The sequence below is a fragment of the Oncorhynchus nerka genome, linkage group LG5 (assembly GCF_034236695.1).
Source record: "Oncorhynchus nerka isolate Pitt River linkage group LG5, Oner_Uvic_2.0, whole genome shotgun sequence".
Taxonomy (NCBI): domain Eukaryota; kingdom Metazoa; phylum Chordata; class Actinopteri; order Salmoniformes; family Salmonidae; genus Oncorhynchus; species Oncorhynchus nerka.
This window is the reverse complement of record NC_088400.1, coordinates 37,082,937-37,107,227: the sequence shown is the minus strand read 5'-3', so window position 1 is coordinate 37,107,227 and position 24,291 is coordinate 37,082,937. Positions and strand designations below refer to the sequence as shown.

Sequence of the window (24,291 nt, the reverse complement as noted above, 5' to 3'; positions counted from 1 at the left end):
GGGTTCTGATGTGGTGCGACAGTCAAACTAAGCTCATGAGACATTTCTAAATGATATTCTTCAAGAATCAATGTGTACATATCATTCATTTATACGTCAAACAATGAATGTAGGAACCGCTGATAGACCCTTAAGCATAAAATGGTCTTCCACATAGTGTTTATTTATCTAATTCAAATCTACATTTCCCTAAATGGGTTTTATGAATTCCTAGGCTACAGTATAGGCTGTTACTATGTCAAAACTGAATCTGAACAAGGGACTGCCCTTGTTCATGCAGGTCCTTCCAACCCAACTTTGTGGTATAGTGACTTGTATCCTGTGCATCGTCAGGAAGGGCTCGTAAGCAAGCATTTCGCCGTAAAGTCTACAACAGTTGTATTCAGCATGTGACAAATACAATTTGATTTGGTGTTCAATAATTAAAGATAAAGGATACCTATGCAGTGAGTGGTTTATGGCAATGGTTTATCGCAATCCACGTGATACTGACAAAGATTCATTGGAAAGTGAACAAAACATTTAAAAGTAACCTGGCTAATTTGAATATCACTTTTACGTCAGATCCTACTTGTTTGTTGTTCGAAACTAGGAATATTGCCTGGAGCAAAGATGGAAGATAAATAAAGGTAGTTCACTCTGGCTATTTACCATTGAAAAAAATGTCAGTTCCTGTCTACTTAAGGGGGTGGTTCTCCCATAGACACCAATGCGATAGCAGCTGGGTCTGGACTACTTGGTTCATTGACTTCCATTGAAACATAAAATATGAGGAAGTGGGATGTCTCGCTGACTTTTCTATCTCTGGCCTGTACAACCAACAACACCTGAGGCGGTGCCCTGTGAAGAATGATCTGTACTATTCACTCAGAAATATAACGTGAAGGATTATTTTAATCGTTTCTAGCTTTATTATCGGAGTTTCTCGAGGCTATAGGCTACTTTAGTCATAGCACGATTTCACGACCGTCTTTGTTTTATTACTTCCGGGAAAAAGCCCTTCACACAGGTAAGAAGACGAGTTTCGGTCTCGGCCATCTCTATGGTCTCGGCTCCCGCAAATTCTATTCTCTCATCAAACATGCTTGTTTTACATTTTTTAAACGTATTCTCACACATTTCATACAGTCCACCTATAGCATAAGTGTATGAAAATATAGCCTAGCCTAACACATTCCAACTAATTAAAGGTAGCACATATCACCCGCTGTGTTGTTGAAGGTGAGAGAACGTAATGTGGCCAGTAAGTTTCTGTTTTTAGATTGCGTAATGTTTCGCATTATTTTCCAGTGACTTGAGTAGACAAAATAATAGCCTATGTCATAAAATGTATAGGAGGGTTAACACGTAATAGATTTGCCATACGTGTGCAATGTATAAATGAAGGACGGGGAATGTTTGATCGGTTGTTAACCTCGTCATCAGCTGTTGGTGTCAGTGGGGACAGTGAATTATTTATGGTTTCTGACCAAGGAATAGACCAGCCCCAATGATGGCCTCTTTTCTACATTAACACCATGGTGCTAAAGCCTGTGTGTCAGCATTAAAAGCGGGCACTATCTGGTGAATGATGTAACAATACAGAATATAACTAGTTTAATAAATGTTAAATAAAAATAAACAAAAACATGTTTTATTCTATAGTACCAAGGCAGTGTTATTTACAGTGAATATTGCAATAATACAGAATATTGAAATGGTACATAATTTGACTTAAAGCATTTAAATAGAGGTAACAGAAGATTTGCTCATACAACCAGGATGTGAATGGCAATTTCAGACAGTCCTATTTGATCTTGAGGTGGTAGGGGCTACTGGTTAATGACGTTATTTTCGTTAATGCTGAGCTCCTCTCCATGGGAAATGGGTGTAATTTTTCCAAGAGCCTAAATCAGGAGGTTGTTTGTATCAATTGAACCATCGACTTCACATGATTATTAGGGCTCCCAAGTGGTGCAGCGGTCTAAGGCACTGCATCTCAGTGCTAGAGACTTCACTACAGACACTGGTTCGAATCCAGGCTGTTTCACAACCGGCCGTGATTGGGAGTCCCATAGGGTGGTGCACAATTGGCCCAGCGTCGTCTGGGTTAGGGTTTGGCCGGGGTAGGCCGTCATTGTGAATACAAATTTGTTCCTAAATGACTTACCTAGTTAAAAGAAGGGGAAAAAAAGAAGATGGGCAATTCCACAGTAATGGAATGATGCTTTGACTGTTTAAAATGTATGCCAAACAAAAACCAAGTTTAACAAACCACACAACTATGCACAAGGACTACATTTAACAATTTAGACTGAAAAAATGTACAAAAGCTCATTTAGTGGAAGAACTGTGCATATGTAAACTTTGTTTTTATCTGTCGTTTGTGACCACTATGATTTCCTCTTGTAGCCAATTCAGTTGCAGTAATTGCATTACAAATGTTTTGATAATTCCGTTAACAATTTGATAATGGAATTACGACTTTTAATCACTTCATATTTCATAAACACAATTGATATCATAAAAATAAATCACTATAACTGGTAATGGAATTACAAGGCACAAGGCAATATTGCTTAAACTTACAGCTATTCTCTAGTTATGGATGGATATTCATAGATATTCATGGTCAGAAGTTGATGTCTTGTTTCTGGAGCCCAGTGTGAAGTGTGCTCTTCAGACAGTGGTCTGCTGTGGAACCGTGGGAGGATTAGAGCCGATGACTGTGCGCTTTAACCTGGATGGGTCTCTGTGGTACCAATGGGTACCAGGCTCAAGGCTCCAGGGTGGCTAGCAATCATGCTACTGTCTGGTAGAAAGGGAGTGGGAAGATTATGAAGCAATGTGAATTTTAAGGGGGAGGTTTTCTGTTTTGGCATTGCTTGAATTTTCACTTTCAGTCAATCCGAGTCAAATCCTTCAAGACACACGCCTTTTATATGATTAAATACTGTCTTAGCCAAGGGAGTTGTTCGGTCTGCCTCATGGCTTTACCCCTGCGTTCACTTCACGAGGGTGTGGCGGAACATGTGACATGGAGACACAATGGAGACATTTGTGAGGTGAGTTTTATTGTCAGTCATATAGCAGTTATAACCACAGTAACTGAACAGCTGACAGTCCTGTCTGACTTAAAAGTTCACCTGGCTATGAATGACTGTAACGATGTGCGCTGAGAGTCGGGAAGCAAGTTCAGGGAGTGAGTGTTTAAATAAAATAAACGTAAAATAATACAAAACAAGAAACATTAACAGCACACAGACATGAAACAGAAACAATGACGCCTGGGGAAGGAACCAAAGGGAGTGACATATATAGGGAAGGTAATCAGGGAAATGATGGAGACCAGGTGAGTCTGATGGCGCACAGGTGTGTGTAATGATGGTGACAGGTGTGCGCCATAATGAGCAGCCTAGTGACCTAGAGGCCGGAGAGGGAGCACATGTGACAATGACTTTTCCAATGCAACCGCAAGTTGCATTGGAAAAAGGACACTTTAATGGTGAGCCAAGACATTTTTCCTAGAAAGCTTTGAATGTCACATGATTATTCATTGTTGTTGAGGCATTTTCCCCCATCAAGGTGACTTTGTCACCTTCAGAACATACCTTTCAACAGGATTCAACTTCACGTGAAAATCTCAGTACTTAACAATGCAACATCACGTTGACAATGTATACCACTGCTGTCAAAGCATGTTTAGCCCGAGATAACGATTGACTAAGAATTATGAAAACATCAATACCACTGAGGATTTTCCTCCTAGCAATTGCCTCCTAGCATTGGAAACCATTGATTAAAATATATGATATTAAACATTGAAGCTCAATGGGTAATTTTACCCAGGGGACATGTAAAGGCAGTAGTATTAACCTGAGGAAGTGTAAAGGCAGTAGTATTAACCAGGAGATGTGCAAAAGCAGTAGTAATAACCAAGTGATGTATAAAGGCAGTAGTAATAACCAGGGAATGTGTAAAAGCAGTAGTAATAACCCAGGGATGTGTAAAAGCAGTAGTAATAACCCGGGGACGTGTAAAAGCAGTAGTAATAACCAGGGGACGTGTAAAAGCAGTAGTAATAACCCGGGGACGTGTAAAAGCAGTAGTAATAACCCGGGGATGTGTAAAAGCAGTAGTAATAACCAGGAGACGTGTAAAAGCAGTAGTAATAACCCGGGGATGTGTAAAAGCAGTAGTAATAACCCAGGGATGTGTAAAAGCAGTAGTAATAAGCAGAGGACGTGTAAAAGCAGTAGTAATAACCAGGAGACGTGTAAAAGCAGTAGTAATAACCCGGGGATGTGTAAAAGCAGTAGTAATAACCCAGGGATGTGTAAAAGCAGTAGTAATAAGCAGGGGACGTGTAAAAGCAGTAGTAATAACCAGGAGACGTGTAAAAGCAGTAGTAATAACCAGGGGACGTGTAAAAGCAGTAGTAATAACCCGGGGACGTGTAAAAGCAGTAGTAATAACCAGGAGACGTGTAAAAGCAGTAGTAATAACCCGGGGACGTGTAAAAGCAGTAGTAATAACCCGGGGACGTGTAAAAGCAGTAGTAATAACCCGGGGACGTGTAAAAGCAGTAGTAATAACCAGGGGACGTGTAAAAGCAGTAGTAATAACCAGGGGACGTGTAAAAGCAGTAGTAATAACCCGGGAATGTGTAAAGGCAGTGGTAAAGCAGTAGTAATAACCAGGGGACGTGTAAAATCAGTAGTAATAACCAGGGGACGTGTAAAAGCAGTAGTAATAACCCGGGGACGTGTAAAAGCAGTAGTAATAACCCGGGGATGTGTAAAAGCAGTAGTAATAACCAGGAGACGTGTAAAAGCAGTAGTAATAACCCGGGGATGTGTAAAAGCAGTAGTAATAACCCAGGGATGTGTAAAAGCAGTAGTAATAAGCAGGGGACGTGTAAAAGCAGTAGTAATAACCAGGAGACGTGTAAAAGCAGTAGTAATAACCAGGGGACGTGTAAAAGCAGTAGTAATAACCCGGGGACGTGTAAAAGCAGTAGTAATAACCCGGGAATGTGTAAAGGCAGTGGTAAAGCAGTAGTAATAACCAGGGGACGTGTAAAATCAGTAGTAATAACCAGGGGACGTGTAAAAGCAGTAGTAATAACCAGGGGACGTGTAAAAGCAGTAGTAATAACCAGGGGACGTGTAAAAGCAGTAGTAATAACCCGGGACATGTAAAAGCAGTAGTAATAACCAGGGGACATGTAAAAGCAGTAGTAATAACCAGGGGACGTGTAAAAGCAGTAGTAATAACCAGGGGACGTGTAAAAGCAGTAGTAATAACCAGGGGACGTGTAAAAGCAGTAGTAATAACCAGGGGACGTGTAAAAGCAGTAGTAATAACCCGGGGACGTGTAAAGGCAGTGGTAATAACCCGGGAATGTGTAAAGGCAGTGGTAATAACCAGGGGACGTGTAAAGGCAGTGGTAATAACCAGGGGATGTGCAGTAGTAGCAGTAATAACCAGGGGACGTGTAAAAGCAGTAGTAATAACCCGGGAATGTGTAAAGGCAGTGGTAATAACCAGGGGACGTATAAAGGCAGTGGTAATAACCAGGGGACGTGTAAAGGCAGTGGTAATAACCAGGGGATGTGTAAATAATAACCAGGGGATGTGTAGTAGTAGCAGTAATAAACAGGGGATGTGTAAATAATAACCAGGGGATGTGTAGTAGTAGCAGTAATAACCAGGGGATGTGTAAATAATAACCAGGGGATGTGTAGTAGTAGCAGTAATAAACAGGGGATGTGTAAATAATAACCAGGGGATGTGCACTAGTAGCAGTAATAAACAGGGGATGTGTAGTGGCCGTAGTTATAACCAGGGGATTCTGTATGGTAGCTAGGCTTGTGGCGATATACCGTATACCGTATATACCGGGGTATATAGACATACCGACGGTATGATTTTCAATACCATAAAAACAAAATGGGTGCCACGCCACTGCTTATAAATACAAGTAAACTGTCTAAGATGTGTCAAATAAGTGATATCCAGCTCAGGGCTCCAGCTATGCATTTGGTTTGCTATTTGCTTGCTAGGTGGCAAGATCAAGCTTCTTGGTTTACAGCAGAGACATTCAATCCCTTCCTGGATCAAGATCCATGTTGCCTAAATTATTTTGTGCGTCAAAAAATAAAAGTAATAATAGCGCTTCTTTTGTGCACATCCGTTAATACCGTACACCCTGGTATGGTACAAAAACTGTATGACGGTATGAACATCTGTATACCGCCCCAACGCTAATGGTAGCTAGTCTCACCCCTGCCATGAATGAGCAGTGTGCGTCCTTGAGGAACAGCCACAACATCGTAAACCACTGCAGTAGTGTGTGTCTAGGGGGGGAGTGGACGTTGACACATGGCTTCCCAGCTGTCCCTACTTGGTATATGAGAGGGCCTCCACCATCCAGAATGAGCTGGAGTGGAAGGGCTAAGGGGCTGAGCAGGCCATCCATCACATCCTGCCTGCCTGGCTCCTCAGTGACCCACTGCTTTTAATAACAGCAAGGGCTGCTTCCTCAATGACACTCAATGGATCCTTCCACTCCTTAGGACACGTTCTGTGTCCAGCTCTCTCCTATTAAACATTTATAGACCTTGTGCTTTTATGCTATGGCAAATATGCATATCAAAGATTATGAGGAATTTTATTTAGGCTAATCTCTGTCTCGGTCAGTCAAGTCTAAACATGCATGTGCTGAAAAGGAGACATTCCACTCAAGTGGGTAGGGTTTGTTTTGTTATGTACAGAATTCCAATATAGGACACCCTTAACCTTCATCTGAAGTAGTCTCAGGTCAGATTGATTATTTGTAGAGCCATGGAGCCTGGTCATGTGAATTCCCAAATACTGTAAGTGGGGCAGAACCTTGGTTATGCTTCCTCCACCCAGCCACAGGATCCATGACCCTTATCCATTACAAGATGAGGGATCACTTGAGTAACAAGAAAGAAAGGCGAGAGAGTGGGCCGTCCTGTTTGACCTCAGGCTGTGTGTGTGTGTGTGTGTACACCAGCCTCTGTGTAATTGGTCAGCCCTCGGTTTGGTCTCCGAGTGTTTTGCCTGAGCTAGTGCGACATCAGCAGTTTTAGTCCCCCTCCACTCCTCCTCCTCTCCCCCCTCTTCAGGAATCGACGGAGGCAGGCTGAACGCCTCTCCTCCTCTCTGCCGAGCTCCCCTGTGCCTAGTCACACCACTCCCCCTCAGTTTGCCACACACACATGCACACACACACACATACACACACACACACAGATCCACTGACTGTGTGCCAGGGATGTGGAGCTCTGGTTTCAGTCAGGCTGCAGGCAGCCAGCACAGCTGTTGGGTTTGAGGTTCTCGTTTGCATGCAGTGGCTGCCGACCGGCCGGGGTTCTTGACAACGCTGATATCAGCTTCTCAGGTAGGTGGAACAAAGCTAATGACGAACAAGATAAAGAATCCGTCTGCTCTTTTACCTTGCTGACCTCTCAATGGGGTCAGAGAGGAGTGCTGGGACCGGTGAATGCAGGGAATCTGATCTTAACCATGTGACAAAGTGGAACAAGAAATGGTGGCATGTAAACACAGTATTTGCATCAGTAATGTTGGAGAGGAACTCCTACTCAGTGTACTTTGTAAGCACAGGAGGCTGATGAGGGGAGGACGGCTCATAAAAACGTCCGGAACGGAGCAAATGGAATGGCGTCAGCGTGAAACCATGTGTTTGTATTAGATACCATTCCACCGATTCCACTCCAGATATTACCACGAGCCCGTCCTCCCCAATTAAAGTGCCACCAACCTCCTGTGTTTGTAAGATGTTGATATATGCTTGTTAGTTTGTTTTGCAGTTTGTGGGTTTTACGATTCATTTGACGAGAGTGTTGATTGAAACGTACAAATCAGCTCCTTTTCTTTGCACATGTGTGGAGTTTGTTGCCAAAAGACTTGTTGCCGAAGAATGCATTAATAATCAGCCTCTCCTAAAGAGAGGGAATTAGTGGAGAGATTAGAAGCCTCACAGAGGGATGGAGAACTCTGCTGATTGGGCACGAGGGGGTCATTAGTGATGGGGATTGCATTTCTGCCCAGTTCATTCAGAGTTCTCATTCTCTCCCAGTGCCATGCCTTTGTTCCTACCATTAGCACGGTTTTCACTTTTAGTCATTTTTTATCCTTTTCTCGCCTCATTTAATTTCCTTTAGTTCCTCAGGAAACCGGCTGAGAGGAAACAGCTGCGGCTGGCCTCCATATTGTTGCCGCTCTGTGGATTTGTAATTTCCTGTTGTGCCGGTCGGTATGAGTAGGAAAAGTACCAACTCTAACTGCAGACCTCTTTGTGCTCCCCTCAACAGAAATCCAGGATGAAGACATGAGGCGGAGAGGACGAACAGTGGATCAGGGTTTCAACTTCACCCCTTTCAATGGATTCAGTCTGGGATGTTTGCCCCCTTATGAAATAATCTAAGCAGGCACTTCCTTTCTGGGATCAAGAGTGAGTGCGGGAACAGAGAAAGTTGGACAGTGGAACAAAGGAAATTGAACTTGCTAGATAGCTATTCCAGCCAGTGGCCATGACGGAGCCCAATGTCCCCAACAGTAGCAGCAGCATCAGCAGTGCTGGCCTGGCATGGGCAAAGATGTGTAAGGACTGTGGCCAGCAGCATGAAGGGGGCCAGGAGAACCACCTGTATGAGTACCAGGATGAGGTAGATGACGAGCTGGTGTGCCACATCTGTCTGCAGCCCCTGCTGCGGCCCATGGACACGCCGTGCGGACACACTTACTGCTTCCAGTGCCTCAGCAGCTTCCTGAAGGAGCAGGACTTCTGTCCCGTGGACCGCCAGCGGCTGCAGCTGCACCAGTGCCGGCCCTCCAGCCTGCTGGTCAGGAACCTGCTGGACAAGTTGACCGTGCTCTGTCCACACCACGTTGAGTGCCAGCAGCAGATGCAGCGCTGCGAGCTGCAGCCCCATCTGCACAACAGGTAAAGAGGGTTATGGCCGGGGCACAAGTAAGCGGGAGTTGGAGATGGGAAAGATATTTTGTTCAGAGTTAAGCTTAAAATGTCTGCTTTGCAGCAACAGTAAAAAAAAGCCTAAATAAGGAACTGTCTTTTTACACTGGTTTAAATGTGTCTATTTCCCTCTGCCTCAATTTGTTTATGCCTATGCCTGACATGCATTTTCCTACGCAATTCATTTAGAGTTAATGGGTACACAGGCCTGTCAAATGTTAACCTAACATGGATACACTGACCATAAGTCAGTCACGTTTAGACTTCAATGAAATAGCTTTAATTACATAGTACCTGGATTCGAAGGAGAGGTTCAGTCTCAAATATCATACCCTCCGGGAGGAGTGTAATTTATGGATTAGTCTTCCCTTTCATCACGTGGCCAGTGTGGTGCTTATCATCTTAGTGGTTAGCGAGCAACAATGACGCAGTCAGTAGTGGGTAAAGGTTGTTTTGTGATAGCTGGTCATGTTGCAGCCATCCGCCCAGTGCAAACAGAGAGGAGGCAAAGTTCAGACAGCAGGACCAGCAGCAGTAGCTCTCTCTCTGACTTAATCACACTCGACCTGTCCCCCCCTCAGACTCCCTGCAATGCAGTAAAATAGCCTCCTCATCTGCATAGCTCCTCTCCTCTTCACATAGTCTCTCTCTCTTTAACTCCCTCACCAGTCACTAAATCTATTCATTTCCACACCTCTAGCTTGAGCCCCATTTGGCGTTTTAGAATGATCCTCCTCACTGAAACAAATGAATAAACATCTAATCGTACTCTCTTTTTTTCTGGTCAATACTTTAGGTTACCTTCACTGACTGTTTTGGACAAATGTCATGAGGGTTAAATAAAAGGACTGTTGAAGGTTGACCTCTCTTTTTCTCTACCCCACTCCTCCCTCTCTCAGATGTCCTGTTTTCAGAAGGCTGAAGGAGGAGGCGGAGAGGAGGAAGAGACCCCACCGGAAAGCCCTTAAGGGGAACAGGGGCGAGGGGGAGTTGGATGCTGATGCCAAACACACCCCTACGATGACCCGCACCCCCACCCGGGGTGTCCTGCCAGAGCCTGGCCTCATCAACCCCGCCTTCGAAGAGAGCGAGGAGGGTAAGATGTCACACGTCACTCACTGCCTACTCTGCCCACACCGCAAACAGTTAGACGTCTCACTGACGTCACTATGTCTGAAGTCTGATTTTATGTTATGATAATGATAGTCTGTCAGTCTAAGTAAATAGCACTGAGCTCCCATTGAAAACATTTTAACTTTTTAAGAATGGAAAAATCTATATCAGTTTAGGGCTGTGGCGGTCACGAAATGTTGTCAGCCGGTGATTGTTCAGCAAATAGCTGCAGGTCTCACGGTAATTGACCGTTAATTAACATAAACACATTTAGCATTTCCTGGCTTCCACAGCCTCCAAGCCACTGATGCAGACCTTAGATTTATTAGACTTTTTAAAATGTAGATGTTCCTATGTAATATAGCCTACACTTTCACAATAAATCCATTATTTATTTTAGACAGGTCTAAAGAATCATGATATGAAGAAAATGTAGTCTATTTCAGATGAACAGAATAGCATACTCTGAGTTGTCCTTATGTTAGGTCCTGATGTTAGGTCCTGTGCCATATTGCTGTGGGCTACACTAGTTAATTTAGCAGACAAGATTTGCTTAGAATTCCATGGCATTATTTTTAATTTTTTTATAATATGAAAAATACAATTGAACAAAGCTGGATAAAATAGAAAGGATATGCCCCCTAAAAAAATCTATTCCTTTTGTGGCCAGTGGCCGTTGTGACCTTGGGCTAAATATAATAATTATAATTCCCTTAACACTGAGTGCTGCATGCTCCGAAGCACCTCTCAGTCACATGGCTCTCCATCAACTGATCAGGTATTTCTCACAGGCTACAAGTGAAGACAGACACATTGGGGACGCAACTGCGTGCGTCCTTATCCTATTCCGAGGTGCATATTGAAGATATTGGAAGAACTGTCCACATTTACTTTTCGTCAGCCAACAAGATGAGTAAACCTAACGAACATCAAAAGTACTAGCCTATGTCAATCTACTATCCTCCATAGTACAAAAGTTGACCAATTCTGTGCGAAAAATAAATATTCCATAGTCTGGAACAGTTGTGGAATGCGCTAGATCCCAAATTAATACAACTACTAGCATAAAATCAAAACTTTTTTACGCAACGTTGATCAATAACTTTTAGGCTATTTCCTCACATTATAAGCGCAGCAATGTGAACACGACTATGATTCAAAAAAGTTTTGGTATTGTTTCTTGCTTTGGGGATCATTCACAAGTGATAGGCTAATATTGTCACCCATCAGACTATTCTTGATTTAATCTTGTCTTTACATACAGTATATTATTTAGTATATGTGTGAAATTTGTTTTGATTTAGAATGGACCATTATAATGGACCTGTCTCGGAACAGGGGCAGGGGTAAAAATACATATAATCTATGCAGTTGAGTAGCGGATGGAGGACACTTTTCCCGTGGGTAATTTTCATGCCAGCCAGGTAGGCTATACTCCTGTTTTAAAGAAAAGCAATTAGCTTCATATTAGTAAAGATGAGAAATAAATATAGTAGTCCTAGCCAATAGAAAGCTGATGGGATCCTCCTCTTTTTAATAGAGGCCATCACTCAGTTTTTTTCACGCAATTGCATAGCCTATAGAAATGTAGCGCAACATGAGCTCATGGGCTCTCATGAAGCGTTTTGTTTGTTTTTCGATTACATTTGCGTTGATGTCATTAGAGGGAAAATAGAGTGATTAGAGGGAAAATAGAATGCTGAGTACCAGGCAGTTAGCAAGTTTGGTAGGCTACTAATGGCCATCAACAGCATCAGCACTTGGAGAAGCCTAATTACAGTGACTAAACGGTCACTTGGAATTTGACTGCCTTTGTGACTCATGACCGCCGGTGTGGCAGTAATACAGTCACCGTACCAGCCCTAACAGTGTTAATTGGGTCAACAAAGATGTAAGGAGTTTATGAACGACCCAAGGGAACGGAAATGAGTGGAAACAGTCTGTCAGCTGTGTTGACTTTAGGGAAAATCCCAAACCCCTTTAATGTGGCCACCCCTGGCAAGAGAGCTGTCTAAGGGAGTCTAAGGAGTATTGCTGACATCGTTAATTTAGCTGGGGGCTTTGGATTTCAGACACTCGGGCCAAATCATCGTCTGAACCTTCAGAACGTGTATCAACCAGTCCTCCTATAGCTCCTCCCACCAGCCTCCTCTGGTATCAAATCTAAACTCTGTCTGGTCTAGCCTTAGAACCCCTTGAGGCATTTTGTAATCCAGTACCGTGGAACGAAGTCCATCAAAACAAAGTTACCTGGCAACTGGCGATTGATATCACAGAAATGATTACCTCATCGTGAGTGTTTCTTGGGGAATAGTTTGCTACCCGCCCTACTTGATTCAAAACCAGGGCTGTGTGTTGGAATTGGACACACAATAAAAGGCAACCATGGACCATTGATAAAATGTGTTTGAGCATATATGAATCTGTGTGTGTGTGTGTGTCAAGTTGTATGTCTCAGGTTGTTTGTCTCTATATATGTAAACATGTGTACCTCCATTGCCCATGTCCTTCCCCTCGTATCTCCACAGAGACCCCCCTGCGGTCCAGCCTGGTGGCCGAGACAAACGTGGTGGAGATGTTTCGGGAGCAGCAGGAAGAGGAGTTGGGCCTGCGTATCGTGGGAGGAAAGGACACGCCCCTGGGGAACATAGTAATCCAGGAGATCATCCGTGACTCATTGGCAGGCCATGACGGCAGGCTGGCCCCAGGGGACCACATTCTGGAGGTGAGACAGTTTCTTCACTGTAAATAGGAGGGATAATAGGTCACCTGGAAGATATGTTCAGTCCTCTCCCCTCCTTCCCATCCTCGTGTAATTTTAGTGCTGTAGCTGTATACTTTGAAATGATCGCCTTGACGATGGTAATGGCTGCACTTTGTGTAGATAGTGCTTGTTAGGAAGCTTTGACCTATCCAGTCAGGATACCCCCCCCCCCCAAAAAAAAAACATACAGTGCCTTCAGAAAGTATTCATACCCCTTAAATTACATAAATATCTCATTTACATAAGTATTCACATCGATTCACACCACCTTCCGGAGACACCTGAAACCCCACCTCTTTAAGGAATACCTAGGATAGGATAAAGTCATCCCTCTCACCCCCCCCTCCCCCTTAAAAGATTTAGATGCACTACTGTTCCACTGGATGTCATAAGGTGAATGCACCAATTTGTAAGTCGCTCTGGATAAGAGCGTCTGCTAAATGACTTAAATGTAAATGTAAATGATGGGTAAATACTTTGTAGAAGCACCTTTGGCAGCAATTACAGCTGTGAGTCTTTCTGGGTCTCTAAGAGCTTTACACACCTGGATTGTGCAACATTTGCCCATTATTCTTTTTTAAATTCTTCAAGCTCTGTCGCAAGAAAACCATTTTAAGGTCTTGCTATAGATTTAAGTAGATTTAAGTCCAAACTGTAACTCAGCCACTCAGGAACATTCACTGTCTTCTTGGTAAGCAACCAGATTTGGGCTTGTGTTTTAGGTTATTGTTCTGCTGATAGGTGAATTCATCCCCCAGTGTCTAGTGGAAAGCAGACTGAACCAGCTTTTCCTCTAGGATTGTACCTGTGCTCAGCAACATTACATGTATTTTCTATCCTGAAAAACTCCCCAGTACTTAACGATTACAAGCATACCCATAACATGATGCTGCCACCACTTGAAAATATGGAATGTGGTACTCAGTAATGTGTTGTATTGGTTTTGCCCCCATCATAACACTTTGTATTCAGGACAAAAAGTTACTTTAGTGTCTTGTTGCAAACAGGATGCATGTTTTGGAATATATTTATTCTGTACAGGCTTCCTTCTTTTCACTGTCAATTAAGTTAGTACTGTGGAGTAACAACATGAAATGCTGTTTGATCCATCCTCGGTTTTCCATTAAACTCTGTAACTGTTTAAAAAGTCACCATTGGCCTCTTGGTGAAAGGATGCCTGTATTTATTGTAGTGGCTGGGTATATTGATACACCATCAGATGTGTAATTAATGCTTTTTAAATGTTTACCCATCTACCAATTGTTGCCCTTCTTTGTGAGGTGTTTGAAAACCTGGTCTTTGTGGTTGAATCTGTGTTTGAAATTCACTGCTCGACTGTGGGACCTTAATTGTATGTGTGGGGTACAGAGAGAAGGTAGTCATTCAGAAATCCTGTTAAACACTATTATTGCACACAGAGTCCATGCAACCTACGATGTGACATTTTTTACTCCTGAACTTATTTAGGCTTGCCGTAACAAAGGGGTTGACTCAAGACATTTCAGCTTTTCATTTTTTTTTCTACAACTTGTAGAAATCTAAAAAAAAATGTAATTCCTCTTTGACATTACGGCATAGGCCAGTGACATAAAATCTCAATTTAATCCATTTAAAATTCAGGTTGTAACACAACAAAACATGGAAAAAGTCAAGGGGTGTGAATACTTTCGGAAGGCACTGTAAACCCACTTTCTTGATAGGATGGGTCTTATTTGGTTCCCTACAAATGAAAGTGGACACTAGTTCGTAGAGTAATGTGGCTATTTGTATATTCTGTGACCTTTCAGAATCTTAATGGTTTATTCAAATGGATACATTGTGGAGAGTAGATCCTGAACTATTTCAAAACCGATGTAAACAATGCATTCACCTGGTTTTTATCCAACGGGTACAACTAGGGTACAGAGATAGTACTGTATGTCTTTGAAGGGGGTTTCACAAAGATGCAGCTTCCTTTCTTCCCACGATCTTGCTCCCTCTCTCCTCCTTGGATTTCTCCCCCCCCCCCCCCCCCCGGCTGTTCTGGAATGTGGCGGTGCTACTGTAAACTGAGCTGACAGACCAGTTCACTCTATTCTGGCAGGGGTGCAGGACAATGCCGGAGCCCATCTCTTCCTCTGAGCTGACCAATCAAAAAGGTGGAATTTGGAATGAAAACACCTCTCATCTAACCTCACTGGCTGCCTCGGGAGCAGTAATATAACCCCCCACTTTTTGGGTCTTTTCTGGACGGCTGGCTAGTGGCTATAAAGAGATACTGTATGCGTGAAGGAGCGGAGATTGCGTTCCTAATTTTTTGCAAATGAATCTCTCGCTTCCCCTTGAGTCGATCCATTGATTTTAAGAAGGGCTTCTCTTGGATGATGTTTGTAAAGCTGGAATTGCTCTAAATTGGGACCAACTATTTTGCGCACCTATTCTACAGGAGGTCGGTACAATACAAGGATACCTTTCACCTTCAGTGCCCGGTTGTCTCCACAAGTCTGTCCACAAACAATTTCATTTGCTGGTTTTAAGCATTAAACTTTCAAATAGCTATTTGTTGACTGTTGCTGGGTGCTATTGTCCTCCATCAGCACCGGCCTGTACCCTTCCTGCTCTAAGCTCTCTCCTGGCCCCTTACACTAAGTCTGAATTTGTCCTGCTTGGTGACCTAAACTGGGACATGCTTAAACCACCTGACTAAGTCCTAAAGAAATGGGACTCCCTAAATCTTTCTCAGATTATTCCCATAAGGTATGACTCCAAACACCCAGAAAAGGATTCTGTCCTCAATGTTATCTTCACAAATAATCCTGATATGCCATTACAGAAAACACCAGACTGATACCTTAGTGATCACTATTATACAGCCTGTGTTCGTAATGGCTGCTCAGTGAAACAACCTGTCCTGATCTGTCATAGACGCTTTCTAAAAAACTTTAATGAGCAAGCCTTCCATCATGAACTGGCCTCTGTAAAACGGTATAGAATCAGTTTGATCCCCTCTGTCGAAGACGCTTGGACCTTCTTTTTTAAAAACATTTTCAGTGGTATTGTTAATAAACACGCCCCCATAAAGAAAATTACAATTAAATACAGGTTTGCAGAGTTACTCCACCTCAAGAATTGCATTTGGTGAAAGGCTCGGCACATGCACGCTCAGGCTGACTAGCTATCGTTCAGGCAAATGAGAAATAAGTGCACTCAGGCTGTCCAGAGGGCAACAGTGAGTTACTTTAAGGATCAGTTCTCTCTCTGTGGGTCTAACCCCAAGAAGTTCTGGAAAACGGTTAAAGACTTGGATAATAAACCCTCCTCCTCACAGCTGCCCATGTCCCTTAATGTTGATGTTGGTTGTTATTTACAAGAAGCACCATAACATCCATAACCTGAGCTCTTTAATCACAACTTCATTAAGTCAGGATCCCCATTTGACTCAGCCATGCCTCCTTGCCCGTCCAACATTTCCTCATCTCCCACCCCTTCTAATGCGACTTTCCCCGATGCTTCTCCCACTTTTTCCCCTGCCCCGATACAAAGTTTCTCCCTGCAGGCAGTCACTGAGTCCAAGGTGCTAAAGGAGCTCCTTGAACTTGACCCCATAAAACCATATTGGTCAGATGGTTTAGACCCTTTCTTCTTTAAGGTTACTGCCCCATCATTGCCAAGCCTATCTCCAACTTTTTTAACCCGTCTCTCCTTTCTGGGGAGGTTCCCATTGCTTGGAAGGCAGCCACGGTTCATCCTATATTTAAAAGGGGGAGATCAAGCTGATCCTAACTGTTATAGGCCTATTTCTATTTTGCCCTGTTTATCAAGTGTGTTGGAAAAACTTGTCATTAATCAACTGACTGGCTTTCTTGATGTCTAGTATTCTCTCTAGTATGCAATCTGGTTTCCGCTCGGGTTATGGATGTGTCACTGCAACTTTAAAAGGCATCAATGATGTCACCATTGCCCTTGATTCTAAGCAATATTGTGCTGCTATTTTTATTGACTTGGCCAAAGCTTTTGATATGGCAGACCATTCCATTCTTGTGGGCCGGAGAAGGAGTATTAGTGTCTCTTGAGGGGTCTTTGGCCTGGTTAGCTAACTACCTCTCAAAGAGTGCAGTGTATAAAGTCAGAAAATCTGCTGTCTCAGCCACTGTCTGTCACCAGGGAGTACCCCAAGGCTCGATCCTAGGCCCCAAGTTCTTCTCAATTTACATCAACAACATAGCTCAAGCAGTAGGAAGCTCTCTCATCCATTTATATGCAGATGATACAGTCTTATACTCAGCTGGCCCCTCCCCAGAGTTTTGTGTAAAATGCTCTACAACAAAGTTTTCTTAGTGTCCAACAAGCTTTATCTACCCTTACCTTGTTCTGAACACCTCCAAAACAAAGGTCATGTGGTTTGGTAAGAAGAATGTCCCTCTTCCCGCAGGTTTTATTACTACATTTACATTTACATTTAAGTCATTTAGCAGACGCTCTTATCCAGAGCGACTTACAAATTGGTGCTTTCACCTTATGACTACTACCGCTGAGGGTTTAGAGCTTGAGGTTGTCACCTCATACAAGTACTTGGGAATATGGCTAGACGGTGCACTGTCCTTCTCTCAGCACATATCAAAGCTGCAGGCTAAAGTTAAATCTAGACTTGGTTTCTTCTATCGTAATCGCTCCTCTTTCACCCCAGCTGCCAAACTAACCCTGATTCAAATGACCATCCTACCCATGCTAGATTACAGAGACATCCTTTATAGATCGGCAGGTAAGGGTGCTCTCGAGGGGCTAGATGTTCTTTCCCATTCGGCCATCAGATTTGCCACCAATGCTCCTTATAGGACACATCACTACACTCTATACTCAGTTGTAAACTTCTCATCTCTGTATACCCGTCGCAAGACCCAGTGGTTGATGCTTATTTATAAAACCCTCTTAGGCTTCACTCCCCCCTATCTGAGATATCTACTGCAGCCCTCATCCCCCACATACAACAACCGTTCTGCCAGTCACATTCTGTTAAAGGTCCCCAAAGAACACACATCCCTGGGTCGCTCCTCTTTTCAGTTCGCTGCGGCTGGAACGAGCTGCAACAAACACTCAAACTGGACAGTTTTATTGCAATTCAAAGACTCAATCATGGACACTCTTACTGACAGATGTGGCTGATTTGCGTTATGCATTGTTATCTCTACCTCCCTACCCTTTGTGCTGTTGTCTGTGCCCAATCATTTTTGTACCATGTTGTTTTTATGTTGTGTTGCTTCCTTGCTATGTTTTTGTCTTAGGTCTCTCTTGTTGTGATGTGTGTTTTGTCCTATATTTATATTGTATTTATTTTTTATTATTGTTAGGCCGTCATTGTAAATAAGAATTTGTTCTTAACTGACTTGCCTAGGTAAATAAAGGTTTAAATTATTTATTCTTTATATCAATGGAGGTACCTGCGGTTTTTGTATAGCACATGTCAAAGATAAGTGTTTCCCCTATATGCATTTAGCAGCGGCGCACTGCCACTGCTAAATGGTGGCAGCCACTGCAAAAAATAAATAATAATTAAAATAATTGTATTTTTTTATGATAATAAAAATGTAATGGCAAGGCGCCCCCATTGATTTTGCCTTGCCACTTTATCCCTACCTAAATGTAAATTTGATTGGATTTGAATTATATCTTGAAGAGGGAAAAAGTATTTTATTTCCACTATCCATCAACGCAGGGACCAGCTGTTGATACTCTGTGTATTTAGTCCAGCTGCAGTGTTACTGACCATGTGGGGTTGTGTTTCTAGGTGAATGGCGTCAGCCTAGCCTCTATCCCACACGGCCGGGCCATCTCCGTGCTGCGGCGACCATGTCCTTTGCTCAGACTCATCGTCATGCAGGAGAAGGGCTTCAACCCCCGTCACCCACAACGTCCTGGCCTCGAGCACCACCCACCCCCCTCCCCCAACATGGCCACTGCCTCCCCTTCCTCTCACAGTCCCCACGGCACCGCCCACAGCCAGGGCACGGTGATCCAGGTGACGCTGGTAAAGAGGGACCGCTCGGATCCGCTGGGGATCAAACTGATCCGCAAGTCGGACGAGACTGGGATCTTCATTCTGGACCTGCTGGCGGGGGGGCTGGCGGCCAAGGATGGGAAACTATGTAACAATGACAAGGTGCTGGCCATCAACGGGCAGGACCTGAGACACGGCACCCCAGAGAGCGCAGCACAGATCATACAGGTATGTCTTATGTAGACAAGTTACAGCACGGCTATTTCACGGAGACCAAAGAATGGAAATGGGATTCATTATAATCCCTTAAAGAAACAGTGACTTTAATATTAGCGGACGTTCCCAGGATAGATTTGCAGGATGTGTATTGAATGTGAGGCCTGAACGACGTGTGTGTATAATGTGTGTGTCTGCAGGCCAGTGAGGTGCGGGTGAACTTTGTGGTGATGAGGCAGCCGGAGCCCCAGGAGGAGGGGGGCAGCGGTGGAGAGGGGCAGGGCCGAGTGGCCAGGAGGGCTCCAGAACCCCAGTACTTCAGACGGCCCTCCACCTACATGAAGGTAAACAATCTCCTCCCGCAACGTTTAGAACTTACAAATCACTGTACCACAAACTGCTGTATATCTCAGTTAGTATTGTGTATGCTAGTGTAAGTTAGTGTGGACACACATGATTATAAGAGCCTGTCATGTTTACATAGTGTAAAGGTAATCATGGCACCACAGTCACACCCCAGACCTCTGTTACCAGTCCAGACTACCTAGCACTTCCACAGAAGCCCTCCTCACTCAGACAGAGGTGAAAGGGGCCTTGGGAGCAGACAGACGCCTGTGTCCCTGTTCCAGAGATGAAAGCCCTTCTCTGGGGCCTGTTCACTCCAGATCAAAAGGCCCAGGGTGCTGCCTCACTCTGCCGCTACGGGGCCACCACTACGTTTTGTTTGTTTGTTGCTTTGGGTGGCAGAGGATCAAGGCAGTTAGCTTTCGCCTGTAGAGCCCAGGCTTTGAGTGTTTCTGGGAGGGGGGTCCCTGCTGGTGGAGGAAGAGGGAGGGCTCTCCTCCCCATCCCCTCTGAAGATTTACAGTCTCCAGAGAGAGCGAGAGAGAAACAAGGAAGCCGGCAGGAGCCGTGGATTTCGACACGTGCACTCCGCTACTAGAGTCAAGTGTCAACCTCTGGGTTCGAGACCACAGCTGCATCTGAGATGCTGCCTCACATTGGTTTGGACAAGTAGTTTCACAAGGAATCAATTCAATCAAAAGATCCTTTTCACTTCTAGGTAATAGAGAGGGGAAGATAATAGCGACACAGCCCAGAAAGGATGTAGTGTCAGGCAAATTGTGCCCGTCTTCTTTGACGCCAGTCTTCTCTGTTGGCCAGAAAGAATTCTTATGAAGTAGTTTTGATCATAAGAACAGGAAGTCAATCTGAATGGACTACTGGTTGCACCTAATGACTGTAAGGCAAATTAAGGGTTATTCCTGGTCTTTCCTAGGATCCTCCAGGGGGCTTCTCTAGCCAGGAGAAGACAGTGAGTCTGAAGAAGGAACCGAGGCTCTCCCTAGGCATCACCATCGCTGGGGGGAGGGACTGCCGCAGCCGCCTGCCCATCTACATCACCAGTGTCCAGCCTGTCGGCTGCCTACACCGAGACGGCACTATCAAAACAGGTACTCCTGCGATCTATGCTTTCCTACAACCACATGACAGTTTTCATTCCATACCTTGATCCAATGTAGTATGGCTAATGTTCAGATTTAAATGCCTACGGGGATATTTATGTTAGTGATGAGGAAGACAATATGCATACCTCTTGCACATTTAACCGGAAGACATTTTGATGTAAAGCCAGCTTTGCATGCAGAGAGTACGTTTTCTTGACGCGCTTCTGGTTTCGGTTGCCTAGGGGATGTCCTGATGAGCATCAATGGCGTGGATCTGACCCAGCTGACTTACAATGAGGCGGTGTCAGTGCTGAAGGCCCAGACGGCCCACTCCCAGGTAGTCCTCAGAGTCATCCAGACCATCTCGGAGGAGCCTGAGGGGGAGGGGGAGGCTGGCAAAGAGGAAATGGAGTCTGTGGAGAACCTAAGGGAGGATGATGTCAACTGGGCCCCGCTGTGGACCCACTGGCTGGGTCTGCCAAGGTAAACAACATTCTAGTCATTGGTTTGGAAAATAACTCGCCTCAAGTTTGCATGCCTTCAGTTCACATCCATCTGTGTCATAGTGAGTGATAATGTTCTGTACAGAATGAAAGAAATGACCCTATCAATTGTTTCAGGTGGCCATTTAAAACAATGGAAGTTTTCATTTTGTGCTTATGAAATGACACTGACACTTTAGAGATTTGAATTGGTCCACTTCCTCTCCACCTTACAGTCACATGCACTGGTGCCGTAACATTGTGTTGCTGAAGACCAATCAGGAGAGCTGGGGCTTCAGCATTGTGGGTGGCTACGAGGAGAGCCACGGACAGCAGCCCTTCTTCATCAAGACCATCGTGCCTGGTACACCTGCCCACTTCGACGGACGCCTAAAGTGAGTTGCTTCACATGGCCGAAGCTAGTTTAATAATAAACCTCAGTGAGAAAATATGTGTCGTTACTATCTGTGTGGGTGAAATGTAGGAGAGGTGATGAGTAGTAAGGAAGGGGTTATGTTTCGGTAAGCCTGCAAAGTTCTTTGATAAGTAATATGTACTCCCTTTCAGGATTGAGGTCAATTCCAATTCAATTCAGAAAGTAAACCAAATTTCAATATCAAATTTTCCTCATTTAAAGCTGCAATATGTAATGTTTTGGGGGATCCAACCAAATCCACATAGAAATGTAGTTATAGATCTAATTTGTATTGAAAGCAAGTCTAAGCGATAGATCTGTTCTATGTGTGCTATTTCTATGCTTCCCGTTCTTAAGTTTAATTTTTGCTATTTTTCCTTTCGGTTTTGTACACCAGCTTCAAATATCTTCAAATACAATATATTTTTTTCTTGAAAAGATATTGCACAGCAGTTTAGATGGTACAATGATTATCTACACTATACATAGCTTGTTTTGTCACATAAACTGTAATTAGGCAAACTATTAACATTTTTGAAACCAGGAAATGGCAGAGCGATTCTGCATATTGCACATTTAAAAGCACACGTCAATCTAAGTAACATAATTTTAAAAATCCCTCTGTTTAAGCTAGAGATATGTTTTTGCATGGTCTGTGTCTCAATCCACCGTATCCTCCTGTCTGCATTGCACATCTGTGGTGGAAGGTGGCAGAGACCACAGCGGTATTTGTCAGACCATGAGATATCCCAAAAATCAGTCTTCTCACGAAAACATCTGTAGCGTCTGAACGGTTTGGCCTAGAGGTTAAAGGACTGAAGGGAGTTGAAATTGGAATTTCAGTATACTTCCTGAATTTAAATGGAATTGACCCCAACCCTTCTCCTTTTTGTGCAGGCCTGCCTCTCCAAGGACAGGATTTAGCAGAAATAAATACCTGCTTTCAACATAATTTAAACGGAGTGTAGAGATGGAGCCAGCCTAGTCTCCAGGTTACATTAGATGTGTGATTCTCCTGTAGAAGTCCATTGTACTGTATTTGGAACTTACTGCACAGCTGTTGGTTCTTAACTGACTTGCCTAATTAAATTAAATATAAAAATGAGGGTGGTGGGTAGGTCATTGTGTTACATGTATTGTACCCATCCCTGCCCCATGTTTACTGACTGTCCCTCCCTCTGGGTTGTCTCCAGGTGTGGTGATGAGATTGTAGCTGTGAACGGAGCCACCACGGTGGGCATGAACAACTCGTCCCTCATCCCCATGCTCAAGCTGCAGAAAAATAAAGTTACACTGACTGTGGTGTCCTGGCCGGGGAGCCTGGTGTAGACACACACACCCTGCCCTGCTCAGTTCATGTCTCCACTGAGTCTCTTGTCATCTCTGCACACAACACCCTAGAATCTCATTGGTGACATTCTTAGAAGGTTTGTTGTATTGTTATTTTCACGACATAATCTCTTCTGATGTGGATTGTAATATAAATGGTCAATTTGCACATTGCCCTAGCTGACTAGTGGGACTGAATTACACACGAGTTGATTCACTGCGTTGATTATTGTTGTTGTTGTTACTCAAAAGGGCAGTTGATGTGTGATTGTGAACAAATTGGGATAATCAGGGTGGAAGATGAATTGACAATCAATGAACTATGTTTCATGGTAAACTGGAAGGATCTTTATCGTTTGGAAGAATAGTTTTTACCCTGTGTCTTGAACGCTTTATGCATTTGTTTTCAGCAGATTTGACGTACTTGTTCAATACCCATTTATGTTTGTTTTCCCACATTAGTTAATGATGATTTGAAAAAAATGCTACTGGCCTATTTGTATTAGCCAAAACTGGGATATATATGTAGATCTCAAATTCCATGTGAAAAGGGCCTAATTTAGGCTAGGAAATATATGTATCCCTATAATTTCACAGTTAATGAAGAAAATGGATTTAATGTAACAAATGTATTAGGAAAGGGTGACCGTTGACAATGTAGAAAGATGCCAGTCACACATGTACCCATCCTCTCCAACACCTTTACCTTTTGTTTTTGTACTATTTAGATTTGAACCGATACTGTGTTGTTTTATCCATATAAGGACATTCTAGTGGCTGCAGATTTTTAATATTGATTTAGTTCCTAACTGTACTGTAATCATCTCTTCAATGTCTGTGCAATGCATCATACCAAATGTCTCTGATTAATGTGGGTGCCTTGTACATGTTAAAGGACAAATCAAAGTTTCAACACTTGCCTTAATTGCCACAACCAAAAACATGTTCTTTGATCTTTAAGCTCCCACCTCTCATTTTCTTACCAATGAGAACGTGGAGGATCTGTTCATTATTATCCAGCATATTGTAGTTGTAATGTTCACAAGAGGAGGAGACCAGAGCTGCTGGCCTTAGTTGGAGCATTAGATTCACTTCAACTGTTCTTTTCAGGGTTAAGTAAAAACACTAGAGGTCTCTCATTGAATCCTGAGAATGTTATGGGAGCCCTCTGTATAGTTTCATATTTCAGTTAAGGGAAATATAGGCATTATATATTGTGTAAATTGACCATCCCCTGTTTTGTAATGTTCTAAAACCTCAATAATATATGTGCTGTGTCTTTTTGTATTTTATACATAATATTTACAGCATCCCAGAAGAGCTTTACAATAACAGTATGGTTTTACAGTAGGCCTAGGTATGGGATTGAATATGTTTACCAGTCCAGCACTTTAAAAAAACAAGTATATTCCTGCATGGCCGTTCCCCCACAGGCCTGTGTTGTGCTATCCTCTCAATGGGGCTTGCTTAACTATCGGTACCCTGGCTCTGGCTGTATTGTGGCTGGGGGATATCAGTCATCTGGAGTGGCATGATGGGTAAGTGG

At 43.5% G+C, this 24,291-nt stretch overlaps 1 protein-coding gene across 2 annotated transcripts; it reads left to right on the top strand.

Moving 5' to 3' along the window:
* The first annotated feature begins 759 nt into the window (after positions 1 to 759).
* LOC115129424 (ligand of Numb protein X 2-like) lies at positions 760 to 24,032 on the top strand. 2 transcript variants are annotated; one of them, XM_029659751.2, is made up of 10 exons: positions 760 to 1,009; positions 8,343 to 8,974; positions 9,904 to 10,100; positions 12,646 to 12,842; positions 18,646 to 19,083; positions 19,272 to 19,415; positions 20,351 to 20,525; positions 20,762 to 21,002; positions 21,238 to 21,396; positions 22,610 to 24,032. In XM_029659751.2, exons 2-10 carry the CDS (start codon positions 8,562 to 8,564, stop codon positions 22,743 to 22,745), a joined length of 2,100 nt encoding a protein of 699 aa, XP_029515611.1. In that variant the 5' UTR covers positions 760 to 1,009; positions 8,343 to 8,561; the 3' UTR covers positions 22,746 to 24,032. The 2 variants fall into 2 exon arrangements, with proteins under 2 accessions (XP_029515611.1, XP_029515612.1); XM_029659752.2 differs by lacking the exon at positions 760 to 1,009 and adding an exon at positions 7,230 to 7,408.
* Positions 24,033 to 24,291: the final 259 nt, after the last annotated feature.

Coding starts and splice junctions, on each gene's coding strand:
- LOC115129424 (XM_029659751.2), top strand. CDS start 8,562: ATGACGGAGCCCAATGTCCCCAACAGTAGCAGCAGCATCAGCAGTGCT. Junction 19,084..19,271: donor GCGCAGCACAGATCATACAG/GTATGTCTTATG, acceptor GTGTGTCTGCAG/GCCAGTGAGGTGCGGGTGAA. Junction 20,526..20,761: donor AGACGGCACTATCAAAACAG/GTACTCCTGCGA, acceptor TCGGTTGCCTAG/GGGATGTCCTGATGAGCATC.